Below are 25,036 nucleotides of genomic sequence, written 5' to 3' on the forward strand. Positions count from 1 at the left end.
AACCTGAAGAGGAGAGTCCTGGCCCCTAGCCCTGCCAGTGTAGCAGAAATGATGACGGATGATGATGATGGCAGCAGCAGCCGTTCTTCTCTGGGTCAGTAGCTTAATGTTGTTCGTGTGTAATTTACGTTGAGTAGGCTCACCACGTTATTACATTAATGCATGTAAGGTGAACTAGCAAACATCATCATAGCTACATGTGGCTGTCTTCTTGTTTGATGGCAGATACTCCCTTCACCCTGGCCAAAAAGGCTAAAATGACCAAAGAAAAAGAGGGAAACGGCTAAACATGAGAGGTTTTTGGACAAAGTTTGTGTTTTTTCCATTGTTTAAGCACTGCTTCCAGCCAAGAGTGATACCATATATGCCCCATAGCTGCAGAAAAGGCTAACATTGTTATCTTTTTACAAAAAACCAGCTGAACATGAGAGGTTTTTGGACCAATTTTGTGTTCTCCATTCTTTAAGCACCGGTTTGAGCACCGTTTAAGCACCGGCACCGTTTCAAAAGTACCGATTTGGCACCGGTATCGGATAAAACCTAAACGATACCCATCCCTAGTTAACAGAAGCTATGACTCATTAAACTTGGCAATATTTTCCCAGTCTTCTATTGTCCAACTTTGGGAAGCCTCTTTGGACTGTAGTCTCAGTTCCTGCTCTTAGCTGGCAGGACTGGCACTCATTGTGGTCTTCTGCTTCTGTAGCCCTTGTGCGTCAAGGTTCAGGGATGCTCTTCTGCATACCTTGGTTGTAATTTGTGGTTATTTTAATTACTGTTGCCTTCCCACCAGCTTGAATCAGTATGACCATTCTCCTCTGAGCTTTGACATCAACACAATAGTTTCAGTCAGAGAACTGCTGGTCACTGAATATTTTCTCTTTAGTTGACCATTCTTTGTAAACCCTAGAGATGGCTGTTTGGGAAATCACAGTAGATGAGTAGTTTTTACTGAGACCAGTATGTCTGGCCCCAACAATCTTACCAGGTTCGAAGTCACTTAAATCGCCTTTCTTCCTCATGATGTGTACATGCTTAAATGCAAGCTGTGGCGACATGATTGGCTAATTGCGTTTTATGATTATTACTTTTACAGTGCAATCACCACACAGTTATACTTTTGGGGTCTTATTGTCAGTAACAGGAATGCAATAAATATTCTGAGAACGCACACACACTTATCTACATAAATAAAACACAGACTCAGCTTAACACAGACTCATTCCATATCAGCTGACCAAATTTTAAAAAAAAATTCCCAGCCTCACCATCTCTGATTTGGCTTAAAACATTCCAGGATAATGATACACTTCTTATTAATAGAAAAACTGCCCAATTTTAGCTCTCTAACGTTATTAATTTGTTCATTAAATGCAAAAACAAAACTACATAACTGCATAAATTTAACATCAAATCCATGGAATTACAAAGATATTAGAACTTTAAAAAAGAAAAAAAAAACATTCATATCGCACTCGAAGAAGACGCTGATCGTGAACGCGCTGCGCAGCCCCTGTTCTCCGCGCATGCTCTCTTCAGTCGCACCGTCAGGAAAAGTTTGCAAACACAATGGCTGAGGAGCAAGCTCAGACATCAAACGAAGAGCCCGTTCCTCTGTTCCTCATAACATCAAACACGGCACAGCAGAGTAAGAGAAAAAAGGTCGCAGACAAAGAGCGGGTTGAGGAGGGAGTGTCAGATGAAGCCAGGATAAACATCGGAGCCGCTTTTCAGAGGTGGAGGGAGATACGGGAACTGAAAGGGTTCAAAGCTGATGCAGAGTTCGCGACATTTCTGCTGGACAGGTAATAATACCCCTAAATATAACGGTAATAATAATAGCTCAGCTTCATTTCGTTTTGCTTCAGATAAAACACAACATACTGGCTGAAATGACGCATATCTTGTGAGTGATGTTGCGGTGGGCTAATGCTAGCTTGTTCCCAGTACTGAGGTTTGTGATGAGCGCGTGAGTGTGAGGGGTTGTGTCAGAAAGGACATCCGGTGTGAAAAAAAAACAAAACAAAACAAAATTGCCAAATCATACACGTGGAGCTGCAAAATGTGAATAAAGAGCAGCATGAGCTTTAGAAATAGGTTCACTGAGCTAAAGCTGAGGTACTGTTCATATGTTGATTAATGGTTTTCTTTCGTTTTTGATGTACTGCAGAATACTTTTATAAAATCCCAAGCCAGGAAAATCACCTTCATGTTTTTCTGTGTTTTATCTTCAGCTAATTTGACACAAAGGCATCTGCTGTGATGCTTACACCTTTGATAAAGTCTTGCAACTGTCAGCTTCCTTTTTATAGATACAAAAATATGTAAATGTACTGATCTGAATTATAATGTTTCTGACTATCTGAGGCAAAATTTCCCAGATTCAAATCGAATTGAATTGAATCGAGGATCGAATCGATTTGGGACCTTGTGAATCGGAATCGAATCGATTCTAGAAATTAGTGACGATACCCAGCCCTAATAGTCTCCTTTGCATTAAAAAAGACCTCCTTCTTTCGGCTGCACCCTTTAGGGGTCGCCACAGTGGATCATCTCCCTCCATCTCACCTTAGCATCCTCTGTATGGAAATCTCATTCTTTATTATCTGTATGTTTCTGATGTAACCCTCCTCCTTTATCCGGGCTTGGGACCGGTGTACACTGGCTTATGCACTCACGTTGTGTTTCAATAAATGGAAAAAGGAAAAAGAACATGAACGCCCTAATCAAGTTGGAAAAACATCATGAAGTCTAAGAAAGTTTTTGAGTTGTTGACATCATACTCAAATTAATGGCACATAAATATTTCATTAACTGCAATACATTTGATTAATTGTGCAAATGTTTGTTATTCAAATAAATATTTTTCCCACACTTAATCTGTAATATGGTAATTGTTTGTAACCATAGACTGTATATCAAAGATGGATGTAAGCACATCACCCAGTGCTCTGGAACACTGCATTTTGAAGCCTCAACGTTAACGCTTTGGCCATCATTATGTAAAGCAGAATTCAAAGTACATCAACTGACCCCATTTGTGGGCATTTATCTATGCAAAGTGAAGGATTGTGGGTATCCCTCCTACACAGTTGTCCTTCTTCAGCGTGTAGTGTGACAGTGATCACCCTATGAAGAAGTAAAATGCTGAGTGATTGAAAATTTAGAACAGAGAAGAGAGAGTTTACCAGGAAGGGGAAAAATGTCAAAACGTCAGGTTATGTTTTTGTTTTCCATGTTATGAGTTAGCTCTTGCATACTATGCTTTTGTGCAATTATTTAAATAATTAGTAACCCGATGTAATTTTTCTGGATTTTAGTTTGACCTCCATGAATTGATTTTCTGCAGAGATGCTGACTTTGAAAAGGAAGAGCTGAGTTTCAGTGAAGCAGAAAAACCTTCTGCTCAGGTTTCAATGTCAAGGTATATGTTTTTTTATTAATAGTATTTATTAGGTTTTTTTTTTAAATTAATTATACTGTTGTCACAGATTATAATTTCTAGGTCAGACATATATGCATACCTTGTACAGTTAGGTCCTGTATTGACAGACAAAGTTCAATAAAACAGTCATAATCTGAATGAATTGCAGACTTTTACGGTTTTTTAAAAAGTAGTACATTAGCAGAATTGCAGAAGTTTTTCTATACAGTCTTGTATTTTTCAAGGTCTCATATGTAATTGGACAACTTCACACTACCGTAAATGGAATGCTTATTTTTAATGAGTGAAAAGTCAACTTGTCCAAAACAAGTATGCACAAAACTGCAAAGCTATTTGTCATCCCTCAAACTTGATGATGACTTCAATTTCATCGTAATTCCCATACACGTAATATTTACATCAACTTATAAGTCATTGCAATAATGTCCGTTTTCCTTCGCTGTAGTGTTGACCGTGCAGAGGACTGGGTGTGTTCTCCGGGCGAGGACAAAGGAGACGTTTCAACATCAGAGGATGAGGATGGCGTCAGTGACAATAAGGATGAGGACTACATCCCTCCAGTATACATTCAGTAAGCCCTTCATTTAAAAGTTCAGGTTCATGAAAAGTTGTTTCATTTTTCTCACTGTCTTCCCTGTTCCTCCAGCGGTGGCAGTGCCAGTAAAACTAAAATGCACTCGGATGCTCCAGAGTCTATCAGCAAAGGGGACGCTTCACATGAAACTGCAGAGCCAACGGAGCAGCTGCCAGGGGGCATGGAAAAAACGAAAGTCCAGAGTGAGGACAAAACTGGTTATCCTGCATCCATTATTTACTGCTGACTGATTTAAACACCAGCAGCAGTTGTGTGAGATTAGAAGGATTTTATATAAATGTCTCTGGGTCCGGTGCATCAACAGATCGTTATGAAGCCTGGTCTTCACTGATAACTTAGTTTTTGTTTGGACCAATTTGTAGGATAGTTATTGTGTACAGCATCCACCAAACAAACCTAGTCTTACTTATACCTGCTGTTAGCATGTGAGTGCCCAGGTCATTTTGGCTGTTGCCTAGCAACCACAATGTAAATTTGTCGTTTCAAAGTTGGCAGCAACTCTGAAATAAGACAGTGAACAAAGTCAGTGGAAGATCACACTGATTATGTAAATCTCTGACAACTCTGTCTTTTAACTTTAGCATAAGTGTTACTTTGACAATATGAAAAAAGTCTGAGTTACAAGCCTTTCAAGCACATGCAGTGGGTCAGAATTTAGCTTTTTAAGTCGCCATATCGAGATCGCCCCATGAAGTTTTCTCAAGATCAAAAGAATATTTAACAGATCTTTAAAGGAAGGAAGTTACAGTTTCAGAGAGTCACTGGGCTGAGTGGGTGCACTGGGTCCTAGTATTCAATAAATGGGGATTATTTTCAGCTTTCTGTCATGTAATGCTGCTTCTGAATTAAAAACACTGGGGCCATGTTGGTTCAGCCTCTTTATTCACAACAGAGTTCAAGCCAGTATTTTAAAAATGTTATTGAACACTTTTACACAGGAAAGGCAAGTAGGCCTTGAGTTAATGTAACCTGACAAAGTTTTTTACATATCTTAAATTTTCTTTTTAAAATATGTTTGCTTGAAGTATTGAGTAAAACAATATTACTATAGCAAATCGGTTTATTTAAATATGCTGTAGTTTAAAGAAGTTGTAGTTGTTAACAGCGCTGATAGTGGATTTCTCAAAAAAAAAAAGTTGACATGTGCTATCCTCCTGAGGTTTTCTTTGTTACGATGGCAACACATCCCCACAAGTCACTGGAGAAAAGTTAAACACGAAAGTCGTCATTATTTTCTCTGTAACTTGGTGTCTATAATGTTATGCTGATTTTTGTGTCATTTGTTCCTACAGGAAACAGGCCTCATCATCAGCTTGGAAACCAGGAAATAAATGCTGCCAACAAACACCTCCAAGTGAGCAAATTTACACCTTATAGATTAAGACTTCTTAAACTGTTGATAGCTGTGCACCTATTTAAGGGGGCGGGGTGTGATTCAGGGCTACACAGAAAAACTACATCCATTAAAAACCTTTGCACAGCATTTTTAATGTGTCTGTTCAGAGGATGGACCTTTTTAAAGGGACCTACACTATTATCAGTGATTACAAGCTCCAAAGTTTTATTATTGGACTCTCATAGAACAGTTTGGAATGATTCATGGTTCAAAATAATCCCTGTTATTTTATACTTTAAACCGGGTACCCGGGACAGGCTTACTGAAGTCTTACCTGGAGCCAGACTCAGGGTATAGGCTTGGGGACAAGCATTTGGTTGCTCAACCTGAAAAAGGATGATGTGGGTCCATCCTCTTATGGGCCCACAACTCACAGAGCAGGCCATAGGTGTTCGGTGATCTGTGGCAGTCAGAGGCGGAGGCCCTGGCTCTCTGATCCTTGGCTTACAAATCTGATACGTGGCACGTCACCTCTCTGGTGGGGAAGGAGCCGGCGCTTTTGTGAGATACCGACTAGATGTAGTCAAGCTCACCTCAGTCCATATCTCAGGCTCTGGAACCAGTTCACAGATAGATTGGGGAGAGCTGAAAGTAAAAGCATAGGTGTCGATTTAAACTCATTTCACAATGAGTTTCCTTTGAAGACTGGCTGGGCTCTTCCTTAGAGGTAGGGCAAGGAGCTCGGTCATTCAATACTGCTACTCCTCCACATAGAAAGGAGCCAGTTAAAGTGGTTTGGGTATCTCCTAACGGGAGGAGACCCTGGAGTATTGTGCAAATATGAGAGCATGTCGGTTCAAAACCCAGATGTATCACCCAGAATGAATTGTGCCTTTCGGAAACACCCACATGTTGAAGTACCGCAACTTCAACATGCAGCGCACCACAGCGAGTAGTTCTACATAAAGGATCTGTGAGTCCTCCTGACATTGTTTGTTTTTTGGGCAAATGTGATAACCACTCCACTGTGGAGCCTTTGCTCAGGCAAATGCTGACAGTTTAAAACTTCATGTGTTCACAGTGGAAAACAGAGGAAGGCCACGGAGCTGAAACACGGGAGCAGGATCATAGAGCAGCACCTACAGGTAAGTTAGACTATTTTATTTTGATGTCATATTTTTTCTTTATAAGATCCGATCTACAAGACACATAAAAATATCCTCTGCTGGCCATAAAAGATTTTTAAGGTCGCAGAAAAATCTCTTGATGTTTTGATTTTTGCATATAAGCGTGATTGAATCAGAAGAATTTTTTTATCTCTTTAATGCAGCAGTAATCTAAACAGAGTTTTGCTGCTACTGCTCGATGCCTTCCATACTCACACTAATGTTCTGAATATTATTATTATTATTTTCAGGTATTTATTTTTGTTCAGGAGAATTTTTAGGTGCGAGTCCAGAATCCACCAGTGAGCACACCGGCCTCGCTTACAAGACCGAAGAGATAAAACCTCCGCAGGCGCTTCGCAGACCGAAGAAGATCTACAAGTGTCAGACCTGTAGTAGAGTGTTCCCTCGGTACAATGCACTGCAGCGCCACCTTGTGATTCACTCGGGAAAAAGACCTTTCAAATGCTTCATATGTGGGAGAGGATTCACCCAGAGTGGAAACCTCAAAACACACATGAAAGTTCACAGAGGTGAGAGGAACCTCCTGCTGTGCTCAGGACACTTTAACCACAAGCAGTCATGTGATTAATTCAGTTGTGCTCATGAAAGCATCTGTCGAGTTTCTCCTCTTGTGTATCACGATGGTTCTTCTTTATTTAATTGCCCATCTGCATCTATCAGTCACTGTATTTGTTCCTCCTCACAGGTGAGCTTCCAAAGTGGACCTTAGTTCAAAAGAAGAGCGAGCCTAAAGAATCGCCTGCTACAGTTCACGTGTGTGGGGAGTGTGGAATGGACTTTCCTGAGAAACATCAGCTAGAGGAACACCGTGAGACTCACAAGAAACCCTACGCATGTCCCGACTGCGGCAAGAGATTCAAACAGGAAAATGGCGTTAAAATCCACATGCGGCTCCACTCGGGAGATTCCCTTTTCTTCTGTTCCGCCTGTGGGAAACACTGCACTACGGCTAAAATGCTTAAAATACATATGCTCACTCACACTGGAGAAAAGAATTACCATTGCGATCAGTGTGGGAGGGCGTTTTCACGCTCTTCCTATCTAAAGTTGCACCTCAGAACTCACACTGGAGAGCGACCTCACCTGTGCTCGATCTGTGGTAAACGTTACTCCAGAGCAGATACTCTTAAAGCCCACCTGAGAGTTCACACTGGAGAGAACCCGTACACGTGTAAGATGTGCGGGAAGTGTTTCTATTATTATCAGGGTTATCAAGCACATGTGAAGACTCATAACAAGAAGCCCAAAAAAGCTACAAGACCTCTGGGGAGACCAAAACAACAGCTGATAGTGGTAAATAATCAATAATGGGATTTTAGAAAAATAAGAAAATATTAAATTATTTTTGTTATATAATATACCTTTAACTCTTTACAGAGAAATTTCTGAAGTGGTTGGAGAAGCAGTGTAAATGTAATGTGTTTTTTAAGCACAGTTGCTGTTATGTGACTAGAACTGTGAAGACAATAAATCCTAATAATTGTTCCTGTGTGTTTTGTAATTGTAGTCTTACCAAACTCTTAAACTTAATGTTGATTATTCCAGATATTGGAGACTCAGTGGATCTGATACAAGGATTTGCCATTAAGCCAAAAGCTTAATCCAGTGAAGCTAGGAATATCACTGTTATTTGTTTTTTGTCCTTGAAAACAATCAGCCAATCACACCTGAACCTGAGGTTAGCTTATCAATCACATTACAGCAACTTAGTGCATTTACACTTGTCAAGATGGCCTGCAGAAGATCAGATCAGGAAAGAAATGTGATTTAAGTGACTTTGAATGTTGTGTCCTTGTTGGTGCCAGACAGACTGGTCCGAATTTGTTCAGAAACTGGTCTACTGGGCTTTTCCCCCACACATCTAACCCTAGGGTTTACAGAGAACTGTCTGGAAATGACTAAAAAGACTAATGGTTTTACTTTGAAATTCAGATTGTAGATTGAATTTGATGGAAAGAACAAGAAACCATGGATCCATCCTGCCTTGCATGGAAGGATGGATGCTGGTGTGAGCATCATTTAAACACCACAATCTACCTACCTGAGGGGGTTCTGACCAGGTCTTGTTGACTTGTAAAAGCTTATGGGACATTTTGTATTTCACCATTTATTAACTGCACAGAGAAGGCATTGTTTACATAGTTAGTTTTCTTTAAGCAAACAGTATTATTAAAATTCTTTATGTCCTCTTTTTTTGGAAATCAAAATATGGTCACCCTATCCAAATAGATCTTTTGAAACCTAGTCTTGAGGTTTCAAAATATGCAGTACATCTTGATGTCTTGAAAGGGGTCACAGTGACTGCATCCACTTTTAATATAGAGTCTATGTTAGAGCATAGGGAAGCACTTTCATCCATAGCCATGATTACTTCCATGTTGATGGCCAGTATGCTCTCAATATAGTTATAATTTGTACTCTTTTTTTTTTTTAATTTAAAATACCCTCTCGTTATCCGGTACCCAGAAAGTATATTTATTTCCTTGAAAGCTCCCATTTGTTCTGCCGTCGATTTCTCTAACTATTCAGTACCAGGGGTTTCTCTGAACACCAGCAGTGCGAGAAGAACGCCGGTTCGTGAACGCGCCGCGCACCGCCTCTACCTTGCGCATGCGCTCTAGTTCCAAATCTTCGGGAAAAGTTTACAAACAATGGCTGAGGAGCAACCTCCAGCATGCGACGAAACGCCCGTCCCCCTTCTCCTAATGCCAGCGAACACAACAGAGCCAGTTAAAGAGAAGGTTCCCGACAAGCAGCGAGCTGAAACGAAAGCGTTAGCCCGAGACAAAAACAGACTAAACATTGGAGCTGTTTTTCACAGGTGGAAGCACGTACGGGAACAGAGAGGATTCAAAACAGATGCAGAGTTCGCCACATTTCTGCTGGACAGGTAGTTACCTGTGCTTGAATCGTGTTTAAGGTAGCTAAGATGTCAAATGTAACACGCCGTGCTCTATCACTGTCGTGTTGTAGTCAAGCTAACGTTAGCGTCATCATAAAGCTAAAGTCGCTGAGTAGCATAGGGGTTTGGTTTTGTTTTAACTATGAGTATCTGGTAGTAGTCCAGCTGCAGCCACTGACCGTGTGCTGTCAGATGGGCGTTTCCTGATTAGGCTCAGGGGGTGTGTCCTGCAGGGTTTGCGACGCAACAGCTAGACTGTATAGCAAAGAGGGAAGTGATTGGTCCCAGGCTTGCAAAGCACATAGGCACACAAAGGTAGTTTCTGATTTAACAGTTACCGGAAAAGAAAGTAAAACAAATAAAGTACAGCAGTGAGGGTTTTTATTTTTTTTGTATTGCTTTGTTTTTTTCTTTAAAACACTGTTGGACTTTTTAATTAAAGCTCCGAATGATGTTTGAAACATTTGTTCAGTTTGTTAGTGTGTCTTTAAGCAGCCTTTCTTTACAAATCAGAAACTGTTTAAACAAATAAACTAGTCCAGATTTGGTCAGTGTAGTAGTTTTTGATCTGGTCTCGCTCTGATGTGGGCTGTGAGAAAAGAACATAATAAATGCCTCCATAACTTAGAGCGATGGTTTCAGCTGTGTTAATAGTTAACCCTCAAATGTATGTTGCACTTCTACAAGATTTACAGTACTATGTAAAAGTATTTGCCACCTCCCTGATTTCTGAGAATTTTACATATTTGTCAAATGTTGAAGAGTTGCATCATCAATACATTTTAATATTAGACAAAGATAACCTCAGTTAATAAAAAATGCAGTTTTAAAATGATGATTTAATTTATTGACAGCATTTCTGAATGGAAAGGTTTCAGAAGCTGTGACCACATGGAAATGGAAATGGCACACAACGTGGCACCTTTAATTTAACTTATGCTGGATGCAGCTTGTTGAAAAGCAGCGTGTGCAAGCCTGCACTGACATGTGAAACAGGGTATAAAGTAGCGTATATTGTGTTCATCAGTGTTTTATTGGGTCGTAACTGTCTAATAATATATTTTGCATTTTACAAAATATTAACAGGACAGAGGAAATTACTTGTTTTCCACGTGAGTACAAAGGACATGGTTCGACATCAGAAGAGGAAACGGCAAAAGGGGATGGTTGCTATGATGACAGCGATGATCAGGATTACGTTCCCCCTGTACATGTTCGGTAAGCTCTGAACCAGAAGTTTGTATCAATAAAAATGACTTTTTTTTTCATGACCTTTTCTTATTCCTACAGCGCTGGCTGCCTGAGTGCTCCCAAGTCGGTCACCAAACAGGTCCCCGTGCATGATGCTGTAGATGCAGAACAAACAGAACAGCCACCAGGAGCAGAAACAATCCACGTTCAGAGTGAGGACAGCAACACTGGTCATACTGGATTCATTATTTAGTCATGATTGTCTGGAAAACGGTCAGGTTTTCTGTGTAACCTTGTTAGTGGTTGTAATATAATAATGGGTTTGTTTATATAGGAAACAAGCCTTACCATCTGCTTGGAAATCAACACAAGGTTTGGAGAAAATGCATCCTGTAGATGTTAAAAATCCCACCATTTCACAGCAAACACTGCTTTCAAGCAAGAGAATTTAAAGCTCTTTGTGTGTTCACAGGATCAGGAGCAAAAACCTGAAAACACCTGTTCAGCAGATCAGTCTTCCCAGACCCCAGGGGCTTCCTCCAGACCTCCATCGTATGAGCTGGAGCTCACTCCATCTGTCTCATATCACAACGTGCCAAAGAAAATAAACCGGAATGAGACGAACACTGATGAAAATCCCAGTGAAGACCACAGACCTGAAACACAGGATCACAGCACGGCACCCACAGGTGATGGAGTGTTATTAAAATGTATTAAAAAGACTGACAGACAGTACATGTGTTGCATAAGATGAAGCTAAAAATCATGTTCATGTCTTGGGCTTCACCAACATTCATTATGAAAGATGGTCCTTCTTTTTGTGGTACACATATGAATATTATTTTGAGCTTCATTTAATTTGTGGTTTAACTTCTTGCCTTCTGTTAGAAAGATATCAAAAGTAACAGACAGTCGATTTTCTGTCTTCTCCTTTTTTTTTATGCTTTATATGTCTGAAAACTATTGAAATAAGAGAAAGATCTACACACACTTTAATATCATAATTTGATTATAAATGGAAACCATACACACACAGTGCATGCAGTGCAACAACTTCATACTGATATTTCTGTATTTTGAGGAGAAACTCTCACTCTAGAACCTACCAGTGTACAGAGCAGCTCCCAGGAGCTTTGTAAACCAAAGAAGACGTACTACTGCCCGACCTGCGAAAGAGTGTTCCCCCGGCACAACGCCCTGAAACGACACCTCGTGATTCACTCGGGAAAAAGACCTTTCAAATGCTTCATATGTGGGAGAGGATTCACCCAGGGTGGAAACCTCAAGACACACATGAAAGTTCACAGAGGTGAGAGGAACCTCCCGCTGTGCTCAGGACACTTTAACCTGTTTCAGTTAGATGTTTGTGGCAGTTGAAAATCCTCTTTACTCATCTTTTACCGAGCTGCACAAAGAACAGTTAAAAAATGTATGGACTGCTGAGTAGACTCGACTGGTATCACGGTTTTGTTGAATACCTGGGTGTTTAGGCATTTTGATGTTTTGATGGTTTTCAGTACCTTCAAAAATACAGCTGCTCCTCTTTCAAATACTGATGTTAAGGTGATGCATTTTGCACGGCTTGTGCCAGCAGAGGGCAGTCTCTACTGGTCGAACAAGCATGAGCTGTGTAAAGATTACAGTCAGTTTAATTTAAAAAAATAGTGTTCACTAATAAATAGAATAACATCTTCCAAAAAATTGATGCACTCTCCTAAACTTAAAAAAATCCATTAAAAATGCATGAGAGCGGACGCCGATTTGTAGATGCCGCCATGTTGCCCCACCAACTTGACTATAGTGGGCGAGATAGACATCGCTGCTCCACCTAATCTCATTGTGGCTGTATGTTGTTAGAGACCAACCACATTTGTATTAGGCCAACAGTCGGGGAGAAAAAAACTCATAGGTGTCCTTTTAATTGGTGTCTGCAACCGTTAGATTCAAGATAAAAAGCATCATAACTTGCCGACGAGAACAACAACAATTTTCCAAGAGATATGATGATGAGAACGAACTGTCTCTCTTGCCCAATCCCTCGAGGCCACCTGCATAGGCTGCAGACTGTTGATCTTCGCCTAATGGGCGAAAGGACACTTTCTCAGGCTGAACTGGTATGCCAACAGCTGTGCACATTGGCATACCCCCCCATGTTGCTTGTCTTGTGTTTTTATGGTATTACGGTGTGATATTTGTGCTTTTTATGTGCTGGAGTTTTTGTCTTTTCCTCATGCTGACTCCTTTTAAGGATCAGTATGAGCAGAAATTCTTTTTTTTCTCCTGATCTGACCTTTTGTTTTATACATTTCATTGTTTTTCCTTTTGCTACCTAGCCTGACCTGTCTCCCTAGCGTGAAGTTGTGTATTGTAAGTACGGTCGGCAAGGTTTGTTATCTCAGTTGCAGGCAACTGCAACTGAGAAACAAATGCATTATCCAATCCAATCCAATAACTGTGTTTTATCATCTGAGAAAGGGTGCCAAAGAAACAAAAACATAAAGGAAAGAGAAAACATGATCAGCATCTGGACAAAATGTCATCTTCTTCCTCCTCAACTCTGACCTCTAAGCCGTCAGCAGAAGTCAGGCCTTTTAACACATGAAAATATCTGTGAACATGCTTATTTATTCTCAATATTGTCACAATTAATTATTGCCAGCAGATTAAATATGTGATCCTCCCGTCTCCAGACAGTGAACAACACTGATAAACAGTTTGATCACAATCACTGAGCATCAGAGTCCAACAAAGTCAAAGAAAGTTTCACTAATCCTGGCTAACAGCAGCTAACAGAGGTTAACAGCCGCTAGCAACAGCAGCAGCTTACCAACAGAAAAGTTCAGGATATCCAACAACTCGCCTAAGTATTGCTATCATCGTATAGAGGTGAGTTTCAATGAGTCATTGACTCATATCGGACTACTTTTAAAAAGTTTTTTTTTTAATTCAGTTGACTGCAGTCAGCAATCTACTAGTGAGATTTTACACACTGTACCCTTACTTTATTCAACTGGAAAAAAAACAAAAAAAATCCAATTAAAAACAATTACATCATCTTCGTTCAGCCAACTGCTGGTTGGTAGTTTCCACATAGCAGGATGAGTCATCAGTTTCTTCAGCAAATGTAATGAGAACTTAGTGTGAACTCAACAAAACAATCAATGCCTCGACCCAAGTTTTTCAAGCAGAGGCTCTCACTGTGTAACATCATGAGCAATTTTATTCAGTTCACCTGTCTGTGAACTTGAGGTTTTGTTTTTTTTGTTTGTTTACTTTATTTTTAATTGTGTACATGCTTGTATTTTTCACAGGAGAGTTACCAAAGTGGACATTAATTGAAGAGAAGAGCGAGCCTAAAGCATCTCCTGCTACAGTTCACATGTGTGGGGAGTGTGGAATGGACTTCCCTGAGAAACATAAGCTAGAGGAACACCGCGAGATTCACTGGAAGCCTTTCGCATGTCCTGACTGTGGGAAGAGATTCAAACATAATAAGAGTGTTAAAATGCATATGCGCCTCCACTCAGGAGATTTACCTTATCTCTGTTCAGAGTGTGGGAAGACTTGCGTCACGATGGAAATGCTTAAAAAACACAAGTTAACTCATACCGGAGAAAAGAACTACCACTGTGATCAGTGTGGGAGGGCATTTTTGCAATCTTACAACCTCAATTTGCACCTGAAGACTCACACCGGAGAGCGATCTTTTCTGTGCTCGATCTGTGGGAAACGTTACTCCAGAGCAGATACCCTAAAAGTTCACCTGAGGGTTCACACCGGAGAGAACCCGTATGCGTGTAAGATATGTGGGAAGTGTTTCTATTACAATCAGGGCTATCAAGCGCATGTGAAGATTCATGACAAGAAGCCAAAAACATCCATGAGAACTTTGGGGAGACCGAAACAGCAGCTGATAGTGGTAAACAAACAGTAATGTGATCAAGAACATTTACAGCAGTCTGAGAAGCCTTTGATTATTAAACCTAAACAAAGACATGTACTCCTTTCTGTTAATCTGACTTCTGAGCTTCAAGAGATATATGCATACTTATGAATGTGGCACAATGGCATTAATCTGATGTTTAATAATTACCCTAAAATGGAGACAGGATTGGTCAAGATTGTCTGATCGATTGATTAAAGTCCCGTAATCGCACATACAGTGTGGCCTCTGTTTTAAAGAGCTGATGACAAGACTCTGACCTCGTGCATTATGTATGCCAATTGATGTATCTTTATATCTCGCAAGTAGTACGCAATACGGTGCAAGTACGGTGTCTCGTCCCATCAGTGTTGTAATGAACGCAGCAGTCTGTTGTCACTTTAACAGATTCATCAAGCCAGCAATGTTACATATCCAGTGTCTGAAAAGAGTTAATTTGAAATAAAATCTCTCGGATGACTCAAGTAGAAAAAGTATTCCTGTAGTATATTTTGTATGGTCACTTCCATTGTCCGTAGTTTGGTCAATGGTTCTTAAAAAAAACAAGTTCTTTGTATTTTTGGTTCATCCAAACTTGATCGTTAGATTAGAGTTAATGAAACATGACAATGAGCACATTTGAAATGTGGTGGATTGGGAGAGTTGCATCACGGATGTGCAGCCAACATATCTGCAGCAACTGTGTGATGCTATCATGTCAACATGGACCAAAATCTCTGAGGAATGTTACAAACACCTTGTTGACCTTCCTAATGTTGTAAACCTGCTCAACATTTGGCAATAAAAACCCTTTCTGATTCTGATTCTTGAATCTGTGCCACGAAGAATGAAGGCAGTTCTGAAGGTAAAAAGGCCGTCCAACGTGGTACTGAAAAGGTGTGTTTGGCTTCCAGAAAGATTTTAGGTTATCTTATGCATAGACTTTCTAACCCAGGTACATTAATGTTATTAAAGTGATAGGCATGGTCATCATAGTGCATAGGTAGGCTTTGAACAATGCTCAGTTGGTACGGAGAGACCTGAAGTGTGCCAAAAATATATTCCCATGTCATTACATCATGCCAGGATGGATGCTTTCATGCGGTTTACAACAAGTTCTGACACTACTGTCCAAATGAAGACTTGTCAGATCAGGCAACATTTCTTCAATCTTCTAATATCTAATTTTGGTGAGCCTTGATGTCAGGAGTGACACCTGGTGTGTTCTTGAAAGCTGTAACACAACCGCTTCAAAATGATAAGTGTGCATTCAGAGATGCTCTTCTGCATACCTTGGTTGTAATGAGTGGCTGAGTTACTATTGCCTTTCTAGCAGTTTGCAGCAGCCTGGTTATTCTCTTCTGACATCAACAAAGCATTTTCACCCAGAGAACTGCCGCTCACAGGATATTTTCTCTTTTTTCTAACTGTGTCCAATTCAAAAACACTTAAATTGGCTTTCTTCCTCATTGAGTTTGAAGTGATTTGATGCTCTTCTTCAACATGTCTACATGCCTGAATGCACTGAGTTGTTTCCATGCGACTGGCTGAATATATATTTATATTTATACGTTGTTGACAAGGTTTACCTAATGAAATGGCCAGTGAGTGCACATTATTCACATGCATTTGACATTTGCAGCACTTGAAAAGTAAATAGAGACATAATTGAATGCGTCATAGCAGAAGCTCGTGAATGTATTAATCTTGTATGTTGCATTTATTAGTGCAGTGCAGCAGAGAATTCCAATAGTTACACCTGTGCTTGACGATCCTCTTCTGTTTGAATATTTAAGGAATGACTGACTGCAGTGCGGTTTTAACACATTTCAAAACGGTTTTGCATGTTTGCGAATTGACAAAAAAGCTCCACGAAATGTTATTACCGATGCTTTTATTGTGATTTAAAAGGCCAACCGGAAGTTCCGACGATACTTGAAGCTAGAAGCTAAAGCTAGAAAGGTTGTCATCAAATCCAGACGCTTATTTGCCGTAACTCATTAGTTGACATTAATTTGACACACTGTGTGAACACATGAGCATGAACCCAAGGGAGACGTAGAAATATTTCTAGGTCGTCTCCATAAACTTCTGTCGAGCGACTACTTTTTTACCTGGGGGAAAAATCTATACAGAGGTTGGTCAAAATGTCTATTGTCTGTTGTTAAGTGTTAGCTAGCTGAGTTAGCGTCGTTTGCAGAGCTTAGGGGGAGTCTGCGCAAATTTATCACTTTTAACGTCGGAGCATGAGACGGTGAGACCTGTTATTAGTTGCTGAATATCGGTTGTAGCTTAAGGGGGCTGATAGCTACCTGCTAAGATGAGCATAGCTGGTAAACGTTAGTGGCTAGCTGTTTAATAACAGTAGATGGAGGCAGAGATGGTGGCTGACCAAAGCGCTGGTCACCGCCGCGTCACGACTCACAGGCATCATTCAGCCTGAGGTCAAATTGTCTGTACTACTGTGTACGTCTGCTCCGGCTGAGATGGCTATTCATTGCCACGACTTATATACACCAACAGGTCAGTCAGTCAGGCTGCTGCTTAACTTAAGTCAACATTAATGTGACACTTCATGGATGGAGACAGATTAGCCCCTCCGAGCTAATGCTACTGAGCTAGCCGAGACACTCAGTTGACACAGATGTATGAGTACAGCTTCCCCTACTGCAGACCACTTCAGAGCTTGCTGAATTATTTTATTTATTTATTTTTACACAGAATTCACAGTAATATAGGTCACTGAAGAGGCAGCTCAGATTTAAAGGCCCAGCCTGGTTCACCTCCTCTACAGAGCAGCATCTAAGCTGCCCAAGTGTCCTTGAGCAGGACGATGGAGGCAGTTTGCTCACTGTGACAAGAATGCCTTTATTACTCAGATCCATCTGTCGATGGATCTAAACTTAAGCAGACTGCAACCAAATGAAGAGAACATCAGTCACTGTGTGAGCCCCAGTGGGTTATTTGTGGCATTAAATGAATCAACCTAATGAGGTAATCACAGCTGGGTTAAATAAAAATCTGTGGCTCATTATGAAATGTAATAATATCAGAAACAACACTGTAATCATTTGAGATGCCCCACTTGTGAATTTATGTACCCATACTAGTTTTTAATACCAGTGTTTTTTTTTTTCTTTAGCTGTTATTCCGTCTTTTGTGCCAGAGAAATAAATAAATCTTCATTTTAAAAAAACAAACAAACATCTTTCTGCTCTTCATCACACTGTCTTTGAACATTTAGCCACCACAAAATTGATGACACAACAGATAAACATCGGCTACTGCCAACAGTAAATCTCATCATCTGCCAATCGCAGTCAACAAGAACACTGGCCAAGGCCGATGTCTGCCTGATATATTAATGCATTTGTAATACACATCTATTTTATTGCTGCCAGTATGTCATGCTTAATTCTGATAAACATTTAATCCTAATAAGAAGTACCTTGAATATGGTTTCTGCAAAGAAATATGTTTTCTGTGTGGTCTGTGCTTGTAACATTTGTAATCGTTATCACCCAAGTAAACAACTTATATATATATATATATATATATACACACACACACACACACACACACACAATAATTTTTTCCTTTTCTTCACAATGTGCTGATCCAAATCAGGAAATGAGAGAAAATTATATTTATGATAAATAAAACTACTCAGGAAGCCAAATCAGGGAATTATGTTTATATGTCCCTTTGTAGTGTAATGCTAAAATACTTATGTTTTTGCTCTCATTATTTCAAATGCATGTTTTAGACATATAATATAGGGGCCAAAAGGAAAGAGTCTAAAAGAAGTCTGATACTTTTGGCCAACTGCAGACAGTAGTTTGGTGTGAACTATTACTTTGGTGTTTGTTTACTGACAGTTATTCACCTTTATCAGGCTGTATATTTGAGAGATGGGCTCTGAAAACCCAGAAGACTTTGGTTCAGTTGTGATCCTTACTGAAGATGATCAGCAAGAGATTGGAGGGCTGATCAACTCTGATGGTGAAGAAGTGGATTTCTCAGATCTGAGTGAGTTAAAAAAAACAACAGCAAAAATTAACCACCGACAAGAAAAATAGAAACTAGTGATGTTTTAAATACTGTGTGAGTCGTAGGAGTTTTGATTCTTGTGGTTTGTGGTGATTTCCTGTGTGAGGCATGTACCTTCCTTTATTATTCAACGTAATTCAACACAGTAGCAGTATAACTGTGTGCTGAAAATTGGAAGTTCTCACGTTAGGTGCATTTGTTAATCTAATTAACTGGACAGTGTCATCTGTGCATGTCCTCTCCTCATTAATGGCCTATCAGAAAAGGCATTTTTGGCTTTCTTTCTCTCAGATTTAGTTAGTTTCAAAGAAAGTACAGTTTTACACCTGCAGTGTTTATTCTGTTTAAAATCAGACTGTGGTTTGTTGCAGTTTGCTTGTGCAGATGTGAACATGGTGATCGCATGCTGGTGTGGATGAAAACAGCTGGACCGAGACCCTTGGTCTCAGTTCAATTCCAAACAAACTGTAAAGCGTTTCATTTATAGCATGAATGCAATCTGACCCAGCTACCAGATATATGTTGCAAGTTAGAGCTAAACACTTCCCTTTAGCCATGTATGCATTGCATTCTGGGATGCGGGCGGGTACCATAGTATATCAGTACGGCCTATTAAGTAGCTGTGATATGAGCATAAATTCTCCATGTTCTCCACTCATCCAGAACACAGCACCTTCTTCCTGTATTTACTTTCAGGAAATAAGTGGACTGGATATTCTCACATGGTTTGTAGTGACACATTTGGTTCCTCTGTGTGAAAAGAAACCAAATCACAGGAAAAAGCTACAAGTTTACAAACTCATAAACTGATTTATACCAGAGTAAACAAACTATAGATGGAAAAATGCTCTAATATACTTCTCAAGAAGAATTATTTCCAAAGGTCCTGCAGCTGCTCCGATCTGCCACTAGTTTGTTTTTTTGTTTTTTTGAAGAAGCATGGCCTGCTTCTGAAATTGTTAAATAAATTGGTAAGAGAAAAACTAAAATAAGTGAATATAGCCACTTTTGGATTTTGGCAAAAACAGTAGTGATAATGTTTGATCTAAGATGGGGAAGAATCCATCACTTTTGACCATCTTCACAAAGTGTGTCTGAGTTTATTAGATAATTTATTTATTTTTTGGCAATCAGCTCAGTTGGTTCAGAATTTTAATGTTGGTCATGAATCATGTGACTGTGTATTTGGTGACGATCAGAGAGAACTATGCAATCCATGATTAGTTTGACTAGTGAGCAATCCTCTTGCTCTCATTTTGATTGCTCAGTGGCTGCTAATCAGTCGGCCCCGGCGCTTCCTGTCTCGTGTGTCCATGTCTGCAGGCTGGTTACGTTGCTGTTGATATCCTAAAGCTGTCTCTCCAGAGAGTCTCTTCCTCCACGGTAAGACAGATGCCAGCTTCACTGACAGAACTTATTGTTACGTCCAAATGAGGACCATCTTCAGCAGCTACATTCGAAGGACGTGGAGCTGGAATCTGTGTGCAGGATGAAAGCTCATTGGAGAGGCTACTGACTCTATTGTTTAATTTTTTAGTTATTTGGGAACTGTTTCAAAATTAAATATTGGCAGTTCCCTCGCCCAGTCAGCTTTATAGACAACATCTGGTAACCTGATTTCTGAAGTGCTTATAAGCATGGTGTTAGTTGTTCACACAGATTCTTGGTTGCTGATCTGTTCTTTGTGTTTCCACAGGAGTGAGTGCCATCCCTGGCGCCATACCTGCAGATGCTCCCTCAAAGACATTTGGTCCAAGTGAGAATGAAAAACCGCCTTCTCTTCACACCTGCTCAGTATGTGGGAAAGACTTTCCTTATGCCTCTAAGCTTCAGCGTCACCTACGTACTCACTCGGGAGAGAGGCCTTTCCCGTGCTCCATGTGTGAGAAGAGATTTCCAGAAAAGGGGCTTCTCATGATCCATGAAAGGGTTCACACTGGGGAAAAGCCATTCCCTTGCACTTTCTGTGAGAAAAGATTTGCCAGTCAGGGGGAGCTCCGGCTACACCGGCGGACACACACTGGTGAGAGGCCTTACCACTGCTCCATCTGTCTAAAGAGCTTTTCTCGTCACTGGCACTTGAAAACGCACTTGGAGGCAATGCACTCTGAGGTTGTTGCAGGCTTTACGAGGAAGAAATTTCCCTGTTCAGACTGTGAGAAAAGCTGTAACTCAGCTGCTGAATTGAGGGATCATCAGAGGACTCACACTGGAGAAAGACCCTTCCAGTGCTCTTTCTGTGACAAACGCTTCGCCTTGTCAGGTACACTTGTAAGACACGAGCGCCTCCATACTGGCATCACGCCTTACCACTGCTCTGACTGCGGAAAGACATTTGCACAGCAGTGGACCCTGACCACACACATGCGGACTCACACGGGAGAGAAACCTTACAGCTGCACGCAGTGCGATAAGTCTTTTGTTGCTCCTGGAGAGCTTCGGAGGCACACCAGGATTCACACTGGGGAAAAGCCATACACCTGCGCAGACTGTGGGAGGCACTTCTCATTGGCAGGAACTCTCAGAAACCATAAACGGTCATGCACACAGAGCAAGAAGGAGTCGGATACAGAGGTTGTGTCAGACTTAGTTCGGGCTGCAGCTGAAGAATCTTCCCAGCGAGATCTGGCCAGCAGCATCAGCTCTGAGGTAGTGGCAGTACACAGATATGCAAAAGTAGTATCTCTGTGTTTTATTTACTTCCATTTCTTCTTCTGAAATTGTGTTTTTAGGTGTCTGTCAGTCAGACTGTGCCTTGTGCAACTGAGCCCACTTCCTCAGAGGGTTTTAAAAAAGCAGCTCAGTGTGAAAATACCCCGGAAGGACCCATCGGCCAGCCGGACGACACTGCTCCCACCCCACATATGAATGTAATCGTGAAAGAGGAGGAAGAAGAGGAACCATTGTGCGGTAAGTAAACATGACATTCCAGAGTATCTTTTTACGCATTAAGAGGAGTGTAAACATGTTTGATCAGCAGTGCTGTTTTTGTGTTGTTGTTTTTTTCCCAGTGGAAGAAACTCCAGAGCAGGTGTCTGTTGGTGAGGACTGTACCATACCAGAAGAAACTGAAAAGCAGCATCAGGAAAGCACCACAGAAATTAGTATTACAGTAAAGGAGGAAGAACAGCAACCTCTCAATAGTAAGAATACACAACAGCAAATCCTACTGCTGATGAGTAGTCACTAACTGGGATGTGGGTAACTAGGTTATCTAATATCCCTTTCCCACTAGTATCTACTTGACTGGGCTCGACTCGGTTTTTAAGGTTTCCCATTAGGAGGTAGTACCTGGTAATCAAATCCGTCATTTTTGAAACCTGGCAACAAGGGAAATGGCCACACAAAAAACAATACAGTGGTACCCGAATCTGAGAAAAAGCCACACACCGAGCAGCAGATATACCATCATTTTGTCATACTCCTTTGGTGTGGCCTTTGGTGGACCTTTGCTGGACCTTCGCTGGTGTTGCTATAATGACTCCGAGTATACTAGGTGGTTCTCGATTGTAGTGGAAAACAACCAAAACCGAATCAAGTCGAAGTTGAGCCAAGTAGGCACAAGTGGAAAAGGTCTATGTGTTTTATAAAGTGGCTGGGCAAAAATATGTTCTTTATCCCAGATTTAGAGCAGCATTAAGTAACACTATATAGCAGTCGTTTAAAGAGGTGGGGGGAAAAAAGGTAATTATAGGTTATTGTTGCACATAATTCTTCTGGGCTTTGACTTTCAATGGTGAAAGCTGTTGGGTGACAGCCTTCACTTTTTTTAAAGCAACAACAACATCTTAAACCAGTAATTTTACTTTACAATGTAACGGGAAACTTGTTAGGTGTAATTTAGCTAAATGTGATGCTTCTCCATTATAGAAATAACGAATGGCAGACACTGCATCAAACTTATATTCCAACATACTTTACCAATATCTAGTAGCTTTAACTTTTTGTTAGTTGTTTTTGGTGGTTTCAAATGGCTTGTTTTAGCTCTTCATATTTACATTTCCACAGTGTCTGGAAAAGATCCCGAGCGTGTTGCAAACAGTGAAAAAGAATGCCCTCCAACACCGCCAGTGCGGGGAGAGTCAAATACCAACATACCAAAGAGCTCTTACTGCTGTGGCCTCTGTGGAAGAGACTGCCACAAGATGTCTGCACTTCAGATCCACATGCGAATTCACTCTGGAGAGAAACCGTACCGCTGCACCCTGTGTGGGAAACAGTTTACCCAGAAAGGGCAACTCAAAGGTCACTATAAAGTTCACACAGGAGAGAAACCGTTTTCCTGTCCGGACTGTGGGAAGAGCTTCGCCCACTCGGGGGCCATGAACAGACATCGGCTCACGCACACAGGAGAGAGGCCCTACCACTGCTCCGTGTGCGACAGGAGCTTCAACCAGTCCGGCCGCTTGAGGGAACACGAGAAAATCCACTTAGGTGAGAAGTTTGACTGTCCTGAGTGTGAGAAGAGTTTCACACGAGCTTCAAGCCTAAAGAATCACTTCAGGCTCCACACAGGAGAGAGGCCGTACGGCTGTGACATCTGTGGGAGAGGCTTCAGCCGCTCACAAAGCCTGAGACTCCACAGACGAAAACACGAGCAGATTCAGACTGAGGAGGAGTCTGCGTTCAATATGAGGAATGATGACTTCTCACACAGCGATGATAACTCTCCAATTAATATGTGCATAACAGACAAGAAAGATGGATGATGTATTTAAAAGACATGTACCTGTAGTATTATTAAGACTTCAGACAGTAAAACAGGAACAAGGTGATGTGGAAATAAGGGACTACCTCTGTGATTAGAACTTAATTCATACTTTTGTGTGGTTTTTCACACTAGGGATGTGCAGCACTAGTCGGGCAGGCGACTACATGTTGCTTTCCTCACTAGTCATCGCAAGAAATGTTAGCGCTATAAGCAAAATATTCATATTTCTTAATGTATAATGCCAGTAAACTGTTCTAAGGTGTTATGTAGGAGTGTAGCCCCAGCAGCACGCCTCTCTTTCTTTCTGTGACAAGAACCTGAAAGCAAGCAATGTGAAAAACAAGCAGACGACAGACGCACTAACCGGTGCGGTATGGAAATATTTGGATCTTTTAAAAAAGTGAACAGCTGCATGTAGGCCATGGCAGAAACTGCTACTGGAGCGGTGCATGAACACAGTCTGCACAGACGTGTGGACGTTTACCTGCACGGACAGAAACGTTAGCCACACTTGGTAAACTAACCTTGTACACTAATGTTGTGTGGGCAGTGCTAGACACAGCTCAGCACACATTTCAGCTGCATTATAATATGGTTGAACATTTAAAGAATGTGATTAGCTGTTTTAAATGGGTCTCAAGTACACAAGCAGTATATGTGCGTCTACTAGACTGAAATTTTACTGTCACAAGTTTTTTTTCTCACATTGGTTGACTGGTCCTTTTCATGAGTTTTTTTCCCGAATTTACATGAAAATAATACTAACTTTAAAAAATGTAACTCCCTGAAGAGTGTAGACAGGCTTCTAAATAGATACACACCAAGTGATGTTCAGTAACACCAACCAAACATATTTCTACTAATTTATGTAACATCTTGGAAAGTGTTTAAAATTCTACATGTTGGAGGTCACTTTTACCTAACTCTGTCACTGATTACCTGTCCTGGAGCCACTGGAATAGTCCACTCACACTTATTATTATGAGTGACTGATTTAAAAGTCTGTGATTACACTTGTTTTTCATGCAGTATTTGTTATCAGGCTAATGGTGTATGTGGAAATTTGGTTGAATTTTTTTGTACTTAGCGTTATAGTGGCCCATTAAGCAGTTTAAGAATCAGGTGAATCTGAACCTTCTTTCAGACATTTAGCCAGAAATGAAACTAAATGTCATGAAATAATCAATAATGAAGCCAGTCTTCTGTAAGTGGCGAATGCTTATTAAGTCTTGTTTTCGATTGTTACTTATTAGCCAGATAACAATTCGGGTTCACCTGATTTTGTCGTCTTTTAAAGGCCGAGTAACCGACATGATTAAAGGTACCATCCTCTAATTCTGTGATGCTAAAGGCAATAATTTGAAGCCATGTAGGTGGTTAATTATGCCATGTGCTGCCTCTGTCTAAATGTATGGGACATGTCATGTTGAACAATAAAAGTTCTAAACACTACTTTGTTTGGGATTTCAGGACCTGAATATGCTAGGGCAGGTTTAATATTGTAGTTTTTGCAAAGACCAGAACGATGCAGTTTATGGCAAACTTAAAAGAACCTTGCAGTGACAACATGTGGAATAAAGTAACATGATTACCAGCTACAGTGAACAAATAATATAATGCATATGATTCGGAAAAGCAACGTTCTACAGTGAGTGAGTATCTTTACTCTGGAATATATTTTGATCATTTAATTT

At 40.6% G+C, this 25,036-nt stretch overlaps 2 protein-coding genes across 11 annotated transcripts; both read left to right on the forward strand.

Annotated features, from left to right (window-relative positions):
- Positions 1–472: 472 nt before the first annotated feature.
- LOC120745552 (zinc finger protein 285-like) lies at positions 473–15,075 on the forward strand. Of its 5 annotated transcripts, none has more exons than XM_040050565.1 (11): positions 473–1,805; positions 3,350–3,424; positions 3,891–4,016; positions 4,092–4,222; positions 5,333–5,394; positions 6,458–6,521; positions 6,794–7,075; positions 7,252–7,859; positions 9,388–9,456; positions 10,555–10,686; positions 10,759–10,872. In XM_040050565.1, the coding sequence occupies exons 1-10, from the start codon at positions 1,570–1,572 to the stop codon at positions 10,582–10,584; spliced, it is 1,683 nt and encodes a 560-aa protein (XP_039906499.1). In that variant the 5' UTR covers positions 473–1,569; the 3' UTR covers positions 10,585–10,686; positions 10,759–10,872. The 5 variants fall into 5 exon arrangements, with proteins under 5 accessions (XP_039906499.1, XP_039906734.1, XP_039906576.1 ...); XM_040050800.1 differs by having other exon boundaries at positions 1,693–1,805; positions 3,321–3,424; XM_040050642.1 differs by lacking the exons at positions 473–1,805; positions 3,350–3,424; positions 3,891–4,016; ... (3 more) ...; positions 6,794–7,075; positions 7,252–7,859 and adding exons at positions 10,994–11,031; positions 11,132–11,348; positions 11,741–11,968; positions 13,971–15,075 and having other exon boundaries at positions 7,882–9,456; positions 10,759–10,871.
- A 1,356-nt stretch (positions 15,076–16,431) lies between these two features.
- LOC120745268 (zinc finger protein 883-like) lies at positions 16,432–24,794 on the forward strand. 6 transcript variants are annotated; one of them, XM_040050198.1, is made up of 7 exons: positions 16,432–16,718; positions 17,303–17,575; positions 18,477–18,610; positions 20,328–21,280; positions 21,364–21,541; positions 21,643–21,774; positions 22,640–24,794. In XM_040050198.1, exons 3-7 carry the CDS (start codon positions 18,493–18,495, stop codon positions 23,338–23,340), a joined length of 2,082 nt encoding a protein of 693 aa, XP_039906132.1. In that variant the 5' UTR covers positions 16,432–16,718; positions 17,303–17,575; positions 18,477–18,492; the 3' UTR covers positions 23,341–24,794. The 6 variants fall into 6 exon arrangements, with proteins under 6 accessions (XP_039906132.1, XP_039906044.1, XP_039905960.1 ...); XM_040050110.1 differs by lacking the exon at positions 17,303–17,575 and having other exon boundaries at positions 16,432–17,104; XM_040050026.1 differs by lacking the exon at positions 17,303–17,575 and having other exon boundaries at positions 16,434–16,718.
- Positions 24,795–25,036: the final 242 nt, after the last annotated feature.

The sequence above is a fragment of the Simochromis diagramma genome, unplaced genomic scaffold, assembly GCF_900408965.1.
Source record: "Simochromis diagramma unplaced genomic scaffold, fSimDia1.1 OVJJ01000798.1, whole genome shotgun sequence".
NCBI classification, from domain to species: Eukaryota; Metazoa; Chordata; class Actinopteri; order Cichliformes; family Cichlidae; genus Simochromis; species Simochromis diagramma.

Coding starts and splice junctions, on each gene's coding strand:
- LOC120745552 (XM_040050565.1), top strand. CDS start 1,570: ATGGCTGAGGAGCAAGCTCAGACATCAAACGAAGAGCCCGTTCCTCTG. Junction 4,017..4,091: donor ATCCCTCCAGTATACATTCA/GTAAGCCCTTCA, acceptor CTGTTCCTCCAG/CGGTGGCAGTGCCAGTAAAA. Junction 9,457..10,554: donor GCCACATTTCTGCTGGACAG/GTAGTTACCTGT, acceptor AAATATTAACAG/GACAGAGGAAATTACTTGTT.
- LOC120745268 (XM_040050110.1), top strand. CDS start 18,493: ATGGGCTCTGAAAACCCAGAAGACTTTGGTTCAGTTGTGATCCTTACT. Junction 21,542..21,642: donor AGAAGAGGAACCATTGTGCG/GTAAGTAAACAT, acceptor TTTTTTTCCCAG/TGGAAGAAACTCCAGAGCAG. Junction 21,775..22,639: donor AGAACAGCAACCTCTCAATA/GTAAGAATACAC, acceptor ACATTTCCACAG/TGTCTGGAAAAGATCCCGAG.